At 40.1% G+C, this 21,604-nt stretch overlaps 1 protein-coding gene across 3 annotated transcripts in view; it reads right to left on the reverse strand.

Annotated features, from left to right (window-relative positions):
- The window catches only part of STK32A (serine/threonine kinase 32A), a 90,599-nt gene that overhangs the window by 51,811 nt on the left and 17,184 nt on the right, over positions 1–21,604 (reverse strand). For all 3 annotated transcript variants that reach the window (XM_036315304.1, XM_036315303.1, XM_036315301.1), the window contains exons 3-4: positions 17,741–17,796; positions 16,748–16,899 (exon numbers count right to left, since the gene is read on the reverse strand). In XM_036315304.1, the coding sequence (XP_036171197.1) occupies positions 16,748–16,899; positions 17,741–17,796 (208 nt within the window). The remainder of the gene's footprint in view (positions 1–16,747; positions 16,900–17,740; positions 17,797–21,604) is intronic.

Consider the following 21,604-nt stretch of genomic DNA (forward strand, 5'->3'; position numbering starts at 1 on the left):
CAGAATGACTATAAGAAATAAGATAATAACAAATATTGCCCCCAGGATGTAGGGAAAGGGAAACACTCATGTATTATTGGTGGGAATGTAAATGGTACAGTCACTTTGGAAAATAGTTTGTCAGACTTTCAAAAAGTTAAACATAAACCTATTACATCACCCTTCAATCCCACTCCTAAATATCTACTCAAAAGAAATACACGTATAGCCCTGGCCAGTGTGGCTCAGTTGGTTGGAACATCACCCTATACACCAAAAGGTAGAGGATTCAATTCCCAGTCAGAGCACATAGCTAGGTTGCAACATTGAGAGGCAACCACTTGATGTTTCTCCCTCACGTCAACGTTTCTTTTCCTCTCTCTAAAATCAATAAACATGTCCTCAGGCGAGGATTTAAAAAAAGTAATACAAATATACCTTCATTCAAAGATTTGTGCATGTATGCCTAATGGCAAAAGAATTGGAGATAAGCTAAATAAATGTCAAATGGTGAATTGACAGACAAGATGTGGTATCTACACAGTATTGCCTATCCCTGGAATACCATGCAGCACTACAAGGGAACAAGCTAGCAACACATACTACAACATTGATGAATCCCATAAACATGTTAAAAGTAAAAGAAGGCAGCACAAAAGAGTACATGTTGATAAGTCCATTGAGATGAAATTGCCAGAAAAGGCACATTTACAGATACAGAAAATAGATTAGCAGTTGCCTGGGGCTCAGGTTGGGAATGGGGATTAAGTCTAAATGGGCACAGGGGATCTTAGAGGAAGGAAGAAAAGGTTCTAAGATTGATTTATGGTGATGGTTGCACCACTCAGAAAATTACTCAAGATCATTGGGATTGGGTAAATTTCATGACATGTAAATATACCTCAATAAAGTTGTTATAAAAAAGAGGATGTTGAGTAGGAAAAAAAGATTAGTGTGTAGAGAGAGGTTAAATAGTATTTGCTCTAGAATCACGTGGTAGGAAATTGTGGAGGCAGGACTGCATCTAACCCTAAGCAGTTAACACACATGTTCTGCACACAATGCCCGATAAAGTTCATGGGAGAAAAAAACATCTGAAATTTATAATAAAATTCTGCCAGGATAATTATTAAAATGTCCTTTCAAGTCAACTCCCAAAATTCAATTTGGGTGCTTCCTAGAACGTCTCATTCCAATGCTGGGGCACATGTATCTTCAGCCAGGGACCCTCATAGAAGTTTTTAAGAACCAATACTGTCCTGTGCACTAAAGCAATAGAACAAGTATCTGTGTTTTTCAGACTCTGAACAGGGGTGCTCACAGCAGGCTTTTCAGTTTAGGAAAAGCACTAGCCTTGTAAGAAGAGATCCCTGAGGAATGGGCAAAGACGAGGTTAGGGTACAATGTTCCATTCTTTAATTACAAATTTGAATTTTAAAACCTGTCTTTGGCGCAATGGCCCATCGTATTTCTCCTCCTGTGGCTCTGGAATAATTTTCCAAAGCGTATCTAGTATGAAATTAATAAAGAAGTAAAACCAAACTAGTATTATTTCACCCAGTTAATTTACCATGACAACATTTAAAAACCAAGGTTTGTAAAAGTCAGATTTCAACAGTTTATCGAAACTACATCCAATTGTTGTGTGTGTGTGTGTGTGTGTGTGTGTGTGTAACTGATATGCCACAGCATCCATTGCAAGCTGAAGTAAAAGAAGAGTTAATGACTTGGATAACATTGGAACCAAGTTGAGACAACAACTCTTTCTGCTGTAAATTTAGAGGGAATTTACAATCTAAACAAGCATGTCATGACTTCTCATTAAAGTCGCACATTTCCAGTGAGGCTTGATGAGAGCCACTGTCGGTGAGGATGTGGAGCTGTGGGCCTCTCCTATGCTCTGGATGGAGGCTAATCTGGAGAAACCTTTGAAGACAAGTTGGAAATATCTCTTTAAAATGCAGGATTTTGAGCCTGTAATTTCACTGCTAGGAACTTTCACTATTGATACACTTGAAAAATTATACCAAGATGTACTTATAAGGAAATTCATTTACTTCATATAAAATAAAAAACAATTTGCATGTCCATCAATAGAACTTGCAAATAAATTATGGTAAATTCATGTTATAGATTGTGCCACATTTTAAAAATGAGGCAGATCTATATTCTGATGTGAAAAGATTTTATGATATTATATTATAAAGACAAAGTGAGGGAAAGAGCAATGTTCATACTATAATATGCATTAGAGTATGTAATTTACATTATAATATATAGATGCAATGTTTATACCATAACTAGCATAATAGTATATTGATACTTAGAATATATTTTAAAAAGGATATACACACAAGCATGAAAGAAAAATAAATATATTACATATAGATGTCCCCAAAATGTATACACATACTTTAAATAATTATAAAGGCAGTGTTTATAAAAATACATTTCATTTTCAAAATTGAGCTACTAGCTATTAAAGTGTGTGTGTGTGTCACTATATATATGTCACTATAGGCATAAAATTTTTCTTGGAAATAAGATAGCCAGTTATCTAAATGGTAAGATTATAAATATTTGTATTCATATTTTTATATTTTAAAAGCCTAAAAAATATAACAAAAATATTTTTTCTACTCTGATATATTTATGTCATTTCCTTGCCATGAAACATACACAGTAGGGTGAATGTAGACCACAATATTTTGTTATAATCATCAAACTTGCTAAGAGACTAGAGTTTAATGATTCTAAGCACTAAAAAGAAAGGATTATTATATAACATGATAGAGGTGCTCATTATCACTACAATGTCAATCATATTACAATATATAAATATATCAAATTAACATGTTGTACACCTTATCTTTGCCCAATGTTATGTGTCAAATGTATTTATTAAAAAAGGAATAATAGTAATATATGTTGTCTCAACAGGAAAGGAACTAACACAAATATATCAGCTTCTAATCTACATACATTATTTAGTACTTTTCATCAAATACTGAATGTTCACATTTCCATGATTGTTCTTTAAATGTTCCTTTAAAAAAATTATAGACTATTTGGGTCTTCTAAATGAAGTCAAATAAGATTCACATATTACCTTTGGTGTATGTGCCTTTAAAATCTTTTTTTTTTTTTAATTCTATAGCTTACCTGACAACTCTTCTTTTAATCCTAGTAATTTTTTGTTGAAGAAACCAAATCACTTTTTCTGTAGCATTTCCGCAATCTGAATTTTGCTGATTGCATTCACATCACATCTTTCTAAGTGTTCCACAGCTCTGTATTTTGTGAAAATTGGTTAGATCTGGAGGCTTGCTTGGATTCAGATTTGATTTTTTGATGGAAAGACTATTTCACAGATGGGGTGTGTAATCTTTGATCAGGAGGCATATAATTAATAAGAGTATCTTTTCATGGTGTTATCAGCCATTAATCATCTGAATGTCTAGATCCAAAAATTCCTTAGGGGATGTGATATTTCAGTTCTCTCATTTCTCCTTTATATTTTAGCTAGAGGACTTTTATAAAGAAAAATTTTGGCTTTCATCAATTGAAAACTAATAGGTCATTAGTTTCCTATTAGGAAAAGTAAAGTAGGTAAAACAAGTGCTTACATTTTTAAATTGAATTTATAGGGGTGACATTGGTTTGAAAAATCATACAGCTTTTAAGTGTGCAACTCAATAAAACATCATCTGCTCCCTGCATCATGCACCCATCACCCCAAGCAAAGTCTCTTTCCATCCCCATTTTTCTCCCTTTGCCCAACTCCACCTACTTCCCACCACCCTTTCCGTGTGGCTATCACTGCACGGTTCTCTGTGTCTATGTATATCGACATCAAACTAAAAAGCTTTTGCACAGTAACCATCAACAAAATGAAAAGGGAACCCACTGAATGGGAGAACATATTTGCTAATGATACATCTGATAAGGAGCTAATCTCAAAAATACATAAAGAACTTATACAACTCAGCACCAGGAAGACAAACAATCCAATGAAAAAATGGGTAAAGGGCCTGAATAGATACTTCTCCAAAGAGGATATACAGATGGCCAATAAACATATGAAAAAAACGCTCAAAGTCACTAATCATCAGAGAGATGCAAATTAAAACCACAATGAGCACTTGGGCTGTTTCCAGATCTTAGCTATTATAAATACAGCCCAAGTGCCCATCAGTAGATGAGTGGATAAAAAAGATGTGTGATACATTTACATAATGGAATACTATGCAGCTATAAAAAGAAGGGTCTCTTACTCTTTGAGACAGCATTGGAGGGACCTGGAGAGTATTATGCTAAGTGAAATAAGCCAGTCAGAGAAAACAAGTATCACATCATCTCACTCACATGTGGAATCTAATGAACAAAATAAACTGATGAACAAAATAGATCCAAAAACATAGAAGCATGAAACAGGCTAAGGAATCTCAGAGGGAAGGCAGGAGGTTGGGGTTGGGGAGAGATTAACCAAAGAACTTATATGCACTTATGCATAACTCATGGACACAGACAACAGTGTGGTGAAGACTTGGAAGGGGGGTGGGAGCAGGGTGGAGGGGGCCAATGGGGGTCAAAAGGGGACATCTGTAATACTTTCAACAATAAATATTTAAAAAAAACACACAATGAGAAATCACTTCACACCTGCCAAAATGGCTATCATCAATAATCTAACAAACAAGTGCTGGCCAGGATGTGGAGAAAAGGGAACCCTAGTGCACTGTTGGTAGGAATGCAGACTAGTACAGCCACTATGGAAAACAATATGGAGTGTCCTCAGAACATTAAAAGTGGAACTGCCTTGTGCCCCAGTGATCCTACTTCTGGGAATATATCCTAAGGATCCCAAAACACTAATTTGAAAGATTATATGCACCCCTATGTTTATAGCAGCATTGTTTACAATAGCCAAGATCTGGAAACAACCCGTGTCCATCAATAGATGAGTGGATAAAAGAGCCGTGGTACATTTACACAATGGAATACTGTGCAACTATAAAAAAGAGGGGGATCTTACCTTTTGCGGCATCATGGATGGACCTGGAGATTATTATGCTAGGTGATATAAACCAGACAGGGAAAGACAAATACAATATGATCTTACTAACATGTGGAATCTCATGAACAAAATGAACTGGCAAACAAAATAGAAACAGAAGCATGGAAACATGGAGCAGACTGACAGTTTAAGTCTTTATTTGTCACTTTCAAAATGATGTGTTGGTTTCCTAGGAGCCTCCCCCCCAAAATCAGTAAGTTTATTTACACTAATGAATTCACGGGTTTGATGCTCAGTTCATGGCTGTTCTTCGACCAGCAGAAAAATAGTTAAGTTGAATCATGTGTTATTTTGAAATGACCCTAGGAGGTTTTGATAACTTTATGACTTTCTGATGTGAAAAGATATTCCTGGCTACCTTGCACATGTCCTCTTCCAGACTATCTGGGAGGTAGATGTGTTTGCTGTAATCTGGTTGTTACTGTTACTAGGATTTCTCACTGGGCAGAGATAGAAATAAATAAAGATATTTGATACGGGTAAAGGTCTAGTGTACATATGCATACACAAATGTAAGCTAAGATAAATACATCCTAAGTTCATAATGACACTCTGCCTGTTCCCTATGAAGGGCGTTCAGGTTGTTCCTAGTCTTCTGCTGTTACTGACAGTGTAACAGTGAAAGCCTTTATGCCGATGTCTTTTTGTATTCTGGCCAGTCTGACTTTGGTGTAGATTTCTAGAAGTCGGTTCCCTAAGATAAAGACTTGTTAAAACAAAAGGTAAAGAACAATTCTTGCTAAATAGTGTCCAATTAATCTCCATAGAGGATGTATGATTTTGGATTCCCAACAGCAATATATGGGAGTTCCCATTTCCCCATATCCTCTCTCTAGAGTATGTTGCCAAATTTCCAGAAGTTTTTAACTTCAGAAAAACCCACCAGTGGAGCAAGAACATTTGAAATGTATATAGTACTTTTTCTCTGTCTCATAAGTAGCCTTATAAAGTTCTCCGAGGAAAAAGCACACCTTAAATGCCTCCATGAGAACACACTAATGATCTCACTCACTCTTCTGTATCATGTGTATGTATAGGTGAAACACCCATATAGCTAAAATTCATAAACATAGATCATTTAGGGTTTACATAGATCCGTTGGACAGTGAGTAGAATGGATTTGAGGGCACTACCATGTAAGAGTTATAAGAAATGTCAAGTAAAATAGAGACCGACTCATAGATAGAAAGCAGGCAGACAGCTCTGGTGGGGAGGGTGTTGAGGGGTGGGAGGATTGAGCAAAAAGGAGAGAACTCATGGACATGAACACCAGTATGGTGATTGCAGGGGGAAGGGAGTGAGAAGATGGAAGAGGGCATAGAGGGGATAAATGGTGATGGGAAAAATAAAATACATTTTAAAAATGTTTTTAGAAATCCCTTTTTTGGCAGAATAAACTTTTGGGTACATTTCAAGCAAAAGAAACTTTTTGTACATTAACACCCTTGATCAAAGTTCATCTCTCCTCTACTTTAGTCTTTCCTAACCTATTCTTGCCAAACACAAATTACATGTTACCTCTCTCTGTTTCTCTCTGTGCACTTCCTCAGCACCCAGCCATTTCTCTGGTATAGAACACTCCAGAAACCTATCTATATAGATGGTTATATTATATTATAATAGAGGCCCGGTGCATGAAATTCGTGCACGAGGCTGGGGGTGTCCCTCAGCCCAGCCTGCACCCTCTCCAATCTGGGACCCCTAAAGGGATGTCCGACTGCCCGTTTAGGCCCAATCCCAGTGGAATTGGGCCTAAATGGGCAGTCAGACATCCCTCTCACAATCCAGGACTGCTGGCTCCCAACCGCTTGCCTGCCTGCCTGCCTGATCAGCCCCTAACCACTCCCCTGCCAGCCTGGTCACCCCTAACTGCCCTCCCCTGCCAGCCTGGTCAACCCTAACTGCCCTCCCTTGCTGGTCCGGTCACCCCTAACTTCCCTCCTTTGCCAGCCCGGTTGCCCCTAACTGCCCCCCCCGCTGGCCCAGTCACCCCTAACTGTCCTCCCCTGTTGGCCTGGTCGCCCCCAACTACCCTCCCCTGCAGGGTGATCCCCCTCAACTGCCCTCCCCTGCAGGGCTGGTGCCCCCAATGTCCTCCCCTGCAGACCTGGGTCCCACCCCAACTATCCTCCCCTGCAGGCCTGGTCACCCACAACTGCCCACCCCTGCAGGCCTGGTCTCCCCAACTGCCCTCCCCTGCAGGCCATCTTGTGGTGGCCATCTTGTGTCCACATGGGGGCGACCATCTTGTGTGTTGGAGTGATGGTCAGTTTGCATATTACTCTTTTATTAGATAGGATTGTACCAGGAAAATTAATATGTTTTACCTAAATTCCTCATTTGACTGAACAATGTGATTAATTTGTGCTTTGCTCACCTCACATCCATCAGCAGCCGCTCCCATTCCCCCCGCCACCCCCTGACAGCTTGGTCTGTAATGAGCATTTGTTTATTCAATGGCCATTTTATAAATATTTATTGTATATTTATTTACTTGTATAGTTACTGGAGATAAAGGAGTCAACCAAGGAACATGGTTCCCCCTTCTTGAAGCTAATCATTTATAACAGATAAACAAATATTTACATGAGCAAATATGTGGTTGTAGTGTGTGCTAAGGGCTGTGAGAGAGAAGTGCAGGAAACCATGATAAAGACTAACAGAAAAGCCTGGCTGGTGTTGCTCAGTGGTTGAACACTGACCTATGAACCTGGAGGTCATGGTTACTATATATTCTCAGTCAGGGCACATGCCCGGGTTGTAGGCTCAATCCCCAATAGAGGGTGTGCAGGAGGCAGCTGATCAATGAGTTTCTCTCATCATTGATGTTCCTATCTCTTTTGTCCCTCTCCCTTCCTCTCTGAAATTAATAAAAACATTAAAAAAAAAAAGACCAACAGAAGAACCTAATAATTTTTTTTGTTCATTTTTATTATTTTTCGGAAGGACCTAAGTTTGATTGTAGGGGGTCATGAAATCCTCACTAAAGTAATACACATACTTGCCTGATTCAAACCATAAACTATAGCCTTAAATAAAGTGAGAAAAATCCATGATTTCCACAATGAAAAAATTTGTGGGTGATTTTTAAAAAATCACACATAACAGGTTGCCAATTATTGTCCTGACGTTCTGATGTAGTCGTTGGTTTTCCTTCAGCCCTGACCTTTCTCTGGACAGAGCTCTGAGTGATATTTTGAGATCTGTCGGCTCATCTACACTGGCTCCGGAGATGTTATTTATGAAGCCTGTCTGGGGAAAATTTGACTGATTATTTTCTACAGAATCTCTGGAGACCATTACCTCAGAGACTAGGACAGCCAGTCAACAGGCCAAGGGGAATAAAAGATGTTGCTAACCATATAAAATGAAAACCCAAGACACAAGCTCAGATGATAAGAAGGAACAATTAAATCAGACTCTTACGCATGGTGTTTATCAGGGATTCAGAAAAGTACATTTTGAAGTTGATGTTTTTTGCTTCATGAGACTCATAGACTGGTTGCAGAGAGACAATCTAAGGGGGATGAGTTTGGGTCATTGATGGGTTGGCAAATGGCCACTGGTGATGCTGAGAGTGACTGGGCAGCTCTGACCTGGTTAAGAGAGGTCCAGAACGTGCTGAGTCACACTTTAAAAAAAATTTTTTTATTGATTTTTAGAGAGAGAGGCAGGGAGAGGGATTGAGAGATAGAAACATCAATGATGAGAGAGAGACAGTGGTTGGCTGCTTTCTGCATACCCCCTATTGGGGATCGAGCCCACAACCCAGGCATATGCCCTGACTGGGAATTGAACTGGTGACCTCCTGGTTCATAGGTCGATGCTCAATCACTGCACCACACCACCTGGCTGAGTCACACTTTGATTGGCTATTTCTCCAGTGTAGATGAAGTGGAGAGACAAAATGTTCATCTGGCTCAGGGTGTTGTCTAGCCTCTCTCTCTGTAGCCAGAGAGGCAATTTACTTCCTGGCTGACCAAGCTGCCAGCCCAGTCTCAGAATTTTAGGGCAGAGAGAGGATTTCCCAGAACTACTACCAATTACAGAACCTCCTCCCCCCCACACACACCTACACTGCTCACCCCCACCCCCACTCCGCACACACACATATCTCCACTGAGTTACTAGTTCCTCATGACAGTAAGGGCCAAGATTCTGAGGTTGGGTCTGGGCTCAATGAAAAGCATGCCAAGATTGATTAATAATGTCTGCCCAGGGATGGGAAGAGGGCAATCGTGCTTTCTTTTTCTTGTTCTCTTTCTTTTTTATTGATTTGAGAGAGACATGCACATCAATTTGTTGTTCCAGTTATTTATGCACTCATTGGTTGATTCTTGTGTGCCCTGACTGGGGATCAAACCTGCAACCTTGGTGTATTGGGATGATACTCTAACCAACTGAGCTACCCAGTCAGGGCAACAGAAATTCTTATTTTGCCTTTCATGCCCTCCTCCTAGCCTCTCCATTTGTAATGCACCCCACTTCCCTTCCCCTGCCTGGTGTTTATAGTCAAACCAGACCAAGTGCATCTTCAGAAAGGTTGGGATCTTTCCTGCCTTTGCTCTCATCTCATGTGGTCCTCCTATCCATCTCTCTTTTTGATGTCCAGTGGTTGGAATTCTACCAGGGAAGGTAGAATAGGTATAATTTTTCTCAAACTGGAGTGTAGTAAGTTACACGTGGTGATTTTGTTTCACTAAAACATTAGCATTTCTCAGCCATTTACTTTAAATGGCTCTTTAAACTTTTTCTTACTGATTTTGCAATTGAATTTAATTTTTAAAAATTTGGATTTAGAGATTTGGAAGCAATGATACATATTTAAATTAATGAACGAAAACATAAGTTAACACTGAGGAGCTTAGAGAATTTGGAGGGTGGGATTTGGAACCCAGAGTTGCTACCACTTTCTGGGTTTGTGATTTGGGCAAGGAATCAAACCTCTCATCTTTGGCTTACTCATCTTTGTAAGGGGACATAGGATAAACCCACAGGTTGAGAAACGCTGCCTTAGAACCTCCAGAGGAACACAGCCCTGCTGACAGTTTGATTTCAGCCCCGTGTGATTTTACACTTCTGACCCTCAGAATTGTACGATAATAAATGTGTGGGTTTAAATTTTTTTTCATATTCTTTTAATGAGGTACAATTCACTTACAGTAAAGTGCACAGGTATTAAGTGTACCACATACTGAATTTTTACAAATATATACCTTCATGTAATTGGCATCACAGTGAAGGCAACAGTATTTCAGCCACTCCAAAAGTTTGCCACATACCTTTTAGTTAAGCTCTCCAACCCATAAGGAATCGTTTAGTTGGAGATTAGTTATATATTAGTTATATATATATAACTAATTAGTTATATATTAGTTTTATATATATATATAACTAATTAGTTATATATTAGTTATATATATATATAACTAATTAGTTATATATATATATATATAAAACTCTGATTAGTTATATATTCATTGGTTGACTGCATGATGTCTGTCTGTGAACATTAGTGCAAATAACAATGCAGGGCAGAAGGGAAATAATGTCTTAAGCATATTATGAAAATAGCTTTGCCCTAGCTGGATTGGCTCAGTGGACGGAGCCTGGACCCGCAGACTGAAGGGCCCCGAGTTCGGTTCCAGTCAAGGCATGTACCTTGGTTGTAGGCTCAATCCTTGGCCCTGGCAGGGCGCATGCAGGAAGCCACCAATTTGATGTGGCTCTCTCACATCAATGTTTCTCTCTATCTCCCCCCTTCCCTTCCACTCTCTCTAAAAATCAATGGAAAAATATCCTCAGGTGAAGATTAACAAAAATAAAAAATAAGAAAACAGCTTTAATCTCAAGTACTCCAGTTTGTGTTAAGTCACTGAATTTGTGATCATTTATTACAGCAGCAATAGAAAAGTAATATAGTTATTTCTGAGTGATAAAATTTCTATTTTCATTAGGACTCCCTGCATTTACATATTTTATATATGTGTTATTTACATTCAAAAGAATGATTTGTATTTTTAATAGTTGAGAGCAAAACAAAAGACTTTCTAATGCCCAAGCCAGCTCTCGATCAAGTGAACTGGCTCACTTAAGAATCTTCTCTGGCTATGGGGATTTCCATTCTGGAAGGGGCTTCACTGAGTTGTTTGTTTAAAGCCATTTATTAAGCACCTACTATGTGTGAGCTGCTTTAAGTACATATTCATAGCAGTACCTTCTGCCACGGGTATTGCTCTTATTCCAAATGATAAATGAGGAAACCAAGCAGAAGACATAAGGTATCTTGTTCAATTCACATAGATACCAAGTGGTGACTCAGGGATTCAAATGTGGGTCTCTCTGACATCAGGGCCTGCAAAGACCGGGAGTGGGTGTGATTCAATGAAGGGATGTTTGTGAGTGTGCAAGAGGTGGCAGTGGTATGATGGGGAAAGAGCAAACAAGCAGGAGCCAGAAACCTGGTCCCACCACTAACTCACTTCATCCATTCGACAGATATGTACTGAACATTACTCTGTGCTAAGCACTAGTATAAGAGCTGGGGAAGGAGGCAGTGAACAAATCGTGCAAACATACCTGCTTCAGGGAGTTTGTATTCTTGCGGGATGTGAAAGACAATAAACAAAATAAAGTCGGTTTCCTTCCACAAGATCATGTAAAGGAGTCACAAGATGTCTATAGAGGATGGTACAGTATAGCCAGGAGGGCACACACAGGCTTTGACGTCAGGATTCCTAGGTTTAAGTCCTGGCTCTGCCGCTTCCTAGCTGTGCGACTCTGGGAAAATTACTCAACCTCTCTGAGCTTCCATTTCTTGAAGTGTAAAACAGGAATAATAATCCCTATAAACCTAGTTTGTTAGGATGAATACATGAGATAATCTATGTAAAACCCAAAAAGTAGTAGAACGCCATGGATAGGAACACTTTTACTATTGCGATATTGTTATTATTATTATTAATTATTATTATTGATGTTGATGCCCTGCGTCTACCCTGAGTTCTCATAGTCTGTGATTCCCTGAAGAAACACTGGTTTCTGAGTCACAGATGACGGGGGTGTCTTCCAGGGAACCCTTCTACTCAGCTCCGTTCAGCCATCCGGCAGGACCCCCTTTTCACACGCCCAGTACAAGTGGTCCCTTCCGCTGGAAACAGGCCATCTCATCTCCTAATTTGCTGAAATGACACGTGGACCCTTTCCGCTCACAGGAGCAAGAGAAGCGAGTCAGGAGGGAGCTGGGTTGAGGAGAAAGTGGAGCCGGAGGAGCTGTGTGCAGCTGCAGATTCAATCACAATTAACTAAAGCCACCTGGGGAACCGGCTGTGCTGGGCATGGCTGGGGCCCATTTGTTTGCAGGCTGTGGGTTGCCAGGGCTTTGTTAGCAGCCCTCAGCGCGGGCCCCGCAGGAAGACTTTATTTGCTTTTCCTGTATGCCAGCCCTGTCGGCAGCCTTCTCTGTATAACCTGGCCTACATCTGATGACTGTGTTCAGAGAGGGGCCAGGTTCGTGGAGCCTGGGAAGATTTGAATTTTAATCAGAATGTTCTTTCACTCTTTACACTGCTGCTCTCAGGCTAGCGAATTTCCTTCCCCGAAACCCTTCAACACACACATACACACACACTCCCTTTTATACTTCTCATGTCCTTTTCACAGTTCATATATTTATGTGACATTTTCTTTAAATATGGTTTTATAGATATGAGAGAGAAAGAGAGATGGAGAGAGAGAGAGAGAAACATTGATGTGAGAGAGAAACATTAATCAGCTGTCTCCTGCACATACCCCGATTCCCAGTCAGGGCACATGCCCCGGTTGTGGACAACCTGGGCATGTGCCCTGACTGGGAATCGAATCTGTGACCTTTCGTTGCATGGAAGGGCACTCAACCAACCGGGCCACACTGGCCCGGGCCATGTGCCATTTGACCACGTCGGCCTCTCCTGGGTATTGGAAATGTCAGGCAGGTCAGGCGCTCTGTTCACTCCTGCTGACATGGCTTCCCCGCAGTGTGGGTCCCTCTTACAATTAGGTCATTGGATTTAGCAAATAAAACCACAAGATGCCCACTTAAGTTAGAACTATGAATAATGAATGATTTCCAGTTAAAATATGTTCTGTGCAATCCTTGGGACATATACTATGAATTGTTGGTTATTTATCTGAAGTTCAGATGTAACTGTACATCCTGTATTCTACCTGGCAACCCTAATTACAGCTTGTCTGTGATGCTCAGTAAACACATACATGAATGAAGAAGTGAACAAAGCTAATGCATGATCAAAAACAGAAAACCGAATGCAGATATTTTACTGGGAAGTACACAGGAACGCCTTAGGGGTGATTATTTCAAGCTGATAGGATTATTGCAAAATTTCTGTTTTTCGATGTGATTTTGTATGCTTTCCAATTTGACTGACATGAGCAGAAAAGTTTTCAAATACCATATAGGTACGTACTATCTTAAACAAAATAAACCTGCTTACAAAGGAAACAATTTGTGTTTTCCCTCAGCCTGAAACCCAGAATTTTCTGAACACATCCCTGTGGTAAGGGACATTTTGGGAATACATGAGAAGATTATTGAAAGCAATATTGAGAAGCATATTCTGCATATCAATAAACTAGAGTAAACTAGAATACACAAAGGGGTACAAGGAGTTCAAAAAAATATTGCTGCTATTTTACTCACCGTACAGTACTTAAGAAAATTGGCTCCTGAAGCTTTGGGAATGTAAAAGTAGTCCAGTTAAACCCAAGACACAAATCTTGATTCAATTGTACATAATATACTGGGGATGCTTTGATTTTTTTTGTTTGATTTGCAGAATGAGGGTGGAAAACCAAGTAAGACAAACAAGCTCTTATAGAGAATAAGTTGAAGACTCCTCCTTCCCACCCCCCACCCTCGACAACTTCCCATGATGCCTTGTTCCAAGCATCATTTAAATGTACTTTGGGTGTTTAATAATGAGCATGTTCAGAATGCTTCACCTTAATGGGGCAAGGGAAGGAACTAGAATTTTTTTTTCTTTGTGATTTCTTTTTTTTATATTGTTTTATTGCTTAAAGTATTACAAAGGGTATTACATATATGTCCTTTTTTTTCCCCCCCTCCCTTGAACTAGAATTTGTAAGATGCTTACTACGTGCTGGGCACTAAGCATAGCACTTTGTCTCATTTCATTCACAAAAACAACCCAAGTCATATCCATTAACCCTACCTTAGAACAATGTGACTTAATGATAAAGATTGCTCACAATCACACCGCCAGAAGTATTGCAAGGTGCTGAAGAGTCGTGGAAAGAGTGACTTACGTTTACTGTGCTGTACTTACTAAGGCAGACAGCATTTTTTTAAAAATATATTTTTATTGATTTAAGAGAAGAAGGGAGAGGAAGAGAGAGATAGAAACATCAATGATGAGAGGGAATCATTGATTGGCTGCCTTCCGTGTGCCCCACACTGTGTACCCGCAACCCAGGCATGTGCCCTTGACCGATATCAAACCTGGGACCCTTCGGCCAGCAGGCTGACACTCTGTCCATTGAGACAAACTGGCTAGGGCCAGACAGCATTTATTAGAAGATCTTTAGCTCAGGGTTTGAAAGACAAAGGTTTTCTGCTGTACTTTGAGGAATGGTACCCCTCCAGCTTTCAGTTCTGAACGTGGGGCTAGAATCATGGGATGAGGGGTGGGGTGTCTCTTCTCTCTCCTCTCTCAATGTTAATGGTGCCCAATGTTCCACTGTGAGACTCAGTGTGAGAAGATGGAAGGACAGGGTAGACGTTATGTTGTCACCAAGTCAGCGCCCATAGAGAACAGAAAGTCATCTGGAATGATACCATGTCAGCAGATTGCAAATTCTGAAAACTGTGGCTAGCTTAAAGTCTCATAACACCCACCCATGTGGTAGGAAAAAAACAGGATTAGAATGAAACCAGCCTTACCTACTCAGTGATGAGAGACAAGCAGGGAAGGGTAAAAGGCTAAGTCTGTCTTTATGAAGGGCTCCTGGTCTTAAAAAGAGAAAATTAGTTGAGTGAACTTTGAAAGAAGGAAAATGCGACTTTGGACAAAAAGAGCCTGTGAGGTGAGAGCACTTCCTCATTTTCAGGGTGGAGAGAGATGGAAAAAAGGCAATTTGATGATGATTGCTAAGGATGGAGAAGAAAGAGCTGCCTGTTTAACTCTTTCCATGGCAGCGTGTTCAATGGGCCACTCTAAAATACTGCCTGAACACAGGAACCTGAGCCAAAATTAGACTCTCCCATGTCTCAGTCGTGCAGAAGCTATAATAGACCTGTTTCCAAGCCACACGGAACCGTCTTCTATTCAATGGCAGTGGATAGCATTTGAGCAAAGTGCATAGTAAGTGAAGTGTGTTCATTAAAGATGGAGAGAGACAGGTTTCATGCACTCGTTCCTCCAGAGGAATGTCCCTAAATGCACAGTGACATGTCAATTATTTTTCCATTAGTATTCGCTGGATAAAGACCTTTTTCTTGCCTTTGCTGGCAAGTAAGCACTGCTTGGTATGCATATTTAAATGACAGTCCTACGGAATTAGCTTTAAGAATTGGCTCTGAGCATAATGGCTGCCTTCAAACGTAGAGCAAAATGAGACGGCCACAGAAAGACCTCCACACACAAGAAAAGAGCAGGAAGTCATAGATAAGGCAAGCCTTGCCATTTTCTAAGCGTGGGGTTGTAATAATGGCTTTGAAAACAGATCACTTAAGGTAGCTCCAGCTCTGTTAAAACCTATATGGAGAGAAAGGCAGCATCTATCCTCACTTCAAGGAAATCAGCTTTATTGCCAATCATTTGAAAGTATGTTTTTGTTGATTTTAGAGAGAGCGGAAGGGTGAGGGAGAGGGAGATAGAAACATCTATCTATGAGAGAGAAACATCGATCAGCTGCCTCCTGCCCGCCCCCTCCTGGGGATTGAGCCTGCAACTGGGCATGTGCCTTGACTGGGGATCAAACCAGAGACCTCTCTCTAATTGCCAATCATTTAAAGGAGAAAGCCCTTAGTACAAGTTCTATAGATCAACCTCATGTCAGCCAGTGATGTCATACTTTGTACCTAAAGTCTCTGCCCCACGGTTAATGGGGGAAAGTATCTAATGAGTGAGGAGACATCTGAACTCATTCCTTCAACCTATTTAATTACAATGCTCTTAAAAAATAAAACTTGATCTCAAGGGCAAGAGAAACTGTGACAACTAGACCAAGAAGTACTTATTGGTGACAATAAAACAGCTATTTTGTTTCATTATCAAGTCAAAGACACCAAGGAGAACAAGAGTCCTTGGGGGAAGATCCTAAGAAGGACTTTGCAATTGCACACCTAGAAATCAAGGTACGCTCATACCACAGTATTGGGGTGAAGACGGGGTATCTCCATTCAGAGGTGCAATAAAACCACTCACCACAGCCCTGGCCCGTGTGGCTCAGTTGGTTGGACATCATCCTGTCCACCCAAAGGTTGCTAGCTGGATCCCCTATCAGGGCATATGCCTGAGTTTCAGGCTCGATCCCCCTGCCGGGGTAGGGGGTGTGCAGGAGGCGGCAGATCGACGCTTCACTCTCACATCAATGTTTGTTTTTTCCTCTCTCTCTCTCTCTTCCTTTCTCTCTAAGAAATCAATTAAAATTTATATTTAAAAAACCACTTACCACAAATTAACTAGGAAAGGGTGCTCCAGACCCTGCATGATCTGCAGTTCCTTGAAGACATTTCTCACTTCGTTGCGCTCGACACACTTCTGTTTGTTCATGTACTTCATTGCATACATCTTCTTGGTATCGTTCTTCTGAACGATGCAGACCTATTGGGGCAAACCAGAGTGAGAAAGTGATTAGGGAGATGACGGATCATAGTGATGAGCGACAGAACCAGATGCGTTCTTCAGCATGTCTTGGAGGCCTTATCACTTGCAAATTCTCTGACGCTAAAATTGCCACTTAGTTCTGATTTCAGAGTAAAAAAACTTCATTTTCTTCCCATGTGCAAGATAAATTCCTAAATCTTTGCTTTCTCAAACGAATTTGCCTGTTTTTGCTTTGGGAACTTTTTTAAAACAGCATTTTGGAGAAAATAGCTGCCTCCTTGTCCGGAAACTTCCCGTAGCAAATGCCATCCTCATTCTGCTTGAGTGACTTAAATGAATGGGCAAAGCTGTCAGGCTGAATGATATTGTGCAAAGAATCTCTGTTTGTACCCATAAGTGATATAACGAACCAAAAAAGACTTTTCAGAAAGGGATAACATGAAACACAATGTCCATATTTTTTATGTATTTTTAGAGTTTCATATAAAGCCTGATAATGTAGACAGCAATACTTTTAAAATGCAAGTTCAATATGAAATATTCTCAAGATACATCTCCACTAGGAAGCAAATAATCAGGGTTTGAATCTAGAAGTTTCTTCCAAAAAATTAGACTGTGTATGTATATTTGTCATGGTAGGATTTAAAAAAAAATAAAAACATGGTACGACTTGGGAAGAACAGAAATTAGGTGGCATCTATCCCACATGAAAGGGTTTAATGCTTACATTGACATCTCTGAATTATTCCTGGTGGTCCCAGTAACTCGGTAATCTGAATGAACATCCTGGGCTCTGTTCCCTGAATTGTATAGCCCTATTAATCATTTGGATTCTCACCTTCCCAAAACTGCCTTTCCCAATGGCTCGCAGAATTTCAAAGTGGTCAAAGTTGACTGTAAGACAAACAGAAGAACATTGTAAGTGATTATCAGTTGTCTTTTAGTAGCTAATAAATAATAAATAAAGATTGGGCTAAACCGAAGTACCTTGTTTAAAACAAGATTCCAGACTAGCTTAAAATGCCCATTCATTTAGTCAATGAATATCTCTTGAACATTGCATTATATGATGCCATAATCACAGTGCTTAGTACTGGAGGATACAGTAATAACAGAGTAGAAATCTAACCTCTACCCAAATAGAGCCTGTGGTCCTGTGAAGGCTCCACACAGAAAGAAACCCTTAAGGATTAAACAGTCACAAAAATAAGTGGTCAATTAAAACTGCTACTGAATGTTAGGAAGGATAAACTTGTGGGGCTCTAAGAGCGTGTACTGGGATTTCACACAGGAGACAAAGTCAGGGGGAGCATCTCTGAACACAGATGTTTATGGAGAGATCTAGCCCCCTGTGGATCTGGTCCTACTAAGGATCAGCACCTCTAATATCTTCTCCCTGCCTATTCCCCCAACCAACCACTCTTTTGTATCTTAATAATTTTCATTTTCCTAAGTAGAAAACTATTACACTCATAAGTTCATAGAATGAGCCGATCCCCAAAGGACATCTCTATGAGATTAGCATGAACATGTGGACAGAGTCTACTGAATGGGGCTATGAAATGCAGATTATCTTTTACACCTGCCATTTTAACACTTCAGCACCGAGAAGTCAAAAGCAGTAGCTGTGTATAGGTGGCGTGGTCTCTTGGGTCAGTGCTCATGAAATGCTTGGTGATGAGAAGAGCCAAGTATAGATTCTCTTAGGTGACAATTTTTGGTTTCTTGCCTTGATGATTTTGAGGAAACATTCCACTTGTTTCCTGGTTTTTGAAATAAGGATTTAGATGAGTAAAATTCCAAATGAGGAATTATAAGAGCTTATTCGGAAAGGGTTGGGAAACACTAAAAGGTACCACTCTTCTTTTTAAAAGATGTATTTTCTCTCTCTCTCTCTCTCTCTCTCTCTCTCTCTCTCTCTCTCTCTCTCAAAATAATTATATTATCTCTTTCTGAAGGAAAGAGAAATAAGTAAGGGGACATCTAAAGGTTTTTCCAAGCTTTCTGAGGGTCAAAACATGTCTATAATATAACTTATGGATGAAAAAGGGGCCACATACTAGACCTGACAGGCTCAGGGGGGCCTGTATGGTGGATCTTACAAACTCAGAGACCTAAAGTAACCACATAGGATGGTCTGAAATGAAAACTGCCTAGCCCAGCTGATGTAGCTCAATGGTTGAATGTCAACCTGTGAACCAGGAGGTCATGGTTTGATTCCTGGTTAGGGCACATGCCTGGGTTTCAGGCTCAATCTCCCAATCCCTGGTAGGGGGAATGCAGGAGGCAGCTAATGGATGATTCTCTCTCATCATTGATGTTTCTATCTCTCTCCCCCTCTTCCTTCCTTTCTGAAATCAATAACAATATATTCAAAGAAACAAACAAAAAACTTCCTAACTAAAAGCAAGTCATTGTGGGAAATAATATCCTAGGCAGGTATTTTCTTTGACAAAGGATGATCATTACCTTATGTGAGCCTGTCTATTGTCATTTTTGCATCTATAATAACATAACTTTGGAATGTCAGAGTGATCCCATTTTTCCAGATCACTCTACAGCCTCACACCAGAGCACAGATCCCAGAACCCCTCGTGGTTATCTTCTCCTGCATACTCTCTCTATATGCTATAAATGTTAATTGTTAATTATCCTATACCACCAATGTAAAAGAAGTATGTGTCTATCTGTTTTACTTTTTATCCAATCTCAGAGATTTCCCTACTTTGCTTTCTCCCTAATCTACCACCAAATAGATTTCATGTAACCTCTTTACATCTTCCCTTTTGATTCTGATGTACAAAATAACTGGTAAAACTGCCATTTTCTGGAGCATTTTGTCCGTCCATTGAGATTTTGCTTCCTAGCAATTGTCGTCAGTTTGGCTCAAGTAAACTCATAAACATTCACTACAGATTTGAATGTTCCTTACATCAATAGACTTGATCATTACTTTCTCCTCTAAACTCCCAAATCAATTCATTTCTACCACTAAAGCCATTTAATCATGTGAGGCAGCATGTACATTGCAAATAATCCTGGTTTTAGACTCAAAAGAAGTGACTTGACCTAGCCAATGTGGCTCAGTTGGTTGGAGCATCATCCTGTGCACCTAAAGGTTATGGGTTCAACTCTTGGTCAGGGCACATACCTAGGTTGGGGGTTTGATCCCCAGTCAGGGTTTGTATGGAGGCAACTGATCAATGTTTCTCTCTCACTTTGTTGTTTTCCCTCCCCTGTCCCTGTTGCAAAACCACACTTAATACTTCAGTGGAAAAGTGGGCAGAATCAACCCACCTGAGTCTGCTCAGTAGCATTCATGTAAATTCAATATACACCTTTTTGACCCTGGACCCAGGCTCTTAACCACTATTTTTATGGTTGTCTTAGTGTTGTTATCGCACATCTACCTACCCCAGAGGCAGAATCAGGGGAACAAGGGGGGATTTCTTCATCTCTCCTTTTAGAATCAGATGAGCCAGGTCAGGTTTTCTGAGTCTTTCTCTAACACAAACATGCTGATTGTGGAATCCAAGGCTGATGTTTTGATTTCCTTTGCTTTACTTTTCATACCATTTCCCCATTCTCAACATTCTGCGCAATAAACAGTGTTGAAGGAAAGAAAAGGGGAAACCCTCTTTACAGTTTATTGTAACACTCAGACACTTGAAATTTTGAAAAAGAGCATTCTAGAAGATAAAGAAGGTACAATATGGTGGTTAAGAGCATGATGCTCTGGGTTTGGGTTCTGGCCGGACTACTTACTAGCTATGAACTTGAAGTAAATTATTTAAGCTTTCTGAGTTTTAGTTTCTCCCTATGAAAAAAATTGGTCATATACAGTATCCCTTCTAAGGTTATTATGAGGACTAGGTGAAATAAGATGTATCAAAGGTTCTTATTTGGGTATTTTGGGAAGAGAATAAGAACTCAATAAATGTACCACTATTATTGCTGGAATTTTTTGTAATTGTTACTGTGTGAGTCATCTTAATATCAGCCCAGAATATCATTTGCCAAAACGTTAGGCTAAATGATGTTGTGACTTCACACAGGACAAATTGCCAAGAATGTCACTTCCCTGAAGACAGACACTGGCCTGCCCTGTTTATCTCTATATCTACATTGCCTGGAACCCCTTGGGCAAGTAGCAGGTGGCAAACCCTTGTTACGTGGAAGAAGGAGGCAATAAAGCACCGTCAGCAAAGTTTCCCAGAATATAAAGCTATATTTGGAGAAAAAATTTAAAGATAGTTTTTTCCACGTCGACTTCCTAGCATATCATCATTTATAACAGGTACTTCCTAAGAAATGTCGTACCAACAACTTTCTATCAAACGGCTTGTTAATGTGCTGGGCAATAAAGTGGGCTTCCATTGGAATGTTATTATAATATTACAACTTCAGATTCATCTGGAGAAAATGGATTTATACCTTAAAAGCCTCAAGGACTGACTGACTTTCTGAGCTCAGAAGCATGGAGAGCTGCCATTCTCCACCCCACCAACTTCACAGTGACCAGCTATCCTAAGTGAGGCCATGGATGCAAAGCCCAGGAAAAGGCAGGTGATTAACAGCGGGAGTCAGAGGGCATTTGCTTTGTCAGCACTGCACCGTCTTTGAACGGAAATCACTGTATCATCCTATGCAACACAAAGGAGCCAACATTAAGTGACAGTCTCCCATACACCTTGTCCAAATG

The sequence above is a fragment of the Myotis myotis genome, unplaced genomic scaffold (genome assembly GCF_014108235.1).
Source record: "Myotis myotis isolate mMyoMyo1 unplaced genomic scaffold, mMyoMyo1.p scaffold_m19_p_6, whole genome shotgun sequence".
Lineage (NCBI taxonomy): Eukaryota > Metazoa > Chordata > Mammalia > Chiroptera > Vespertilionidae > Myotis > Myotis myotis.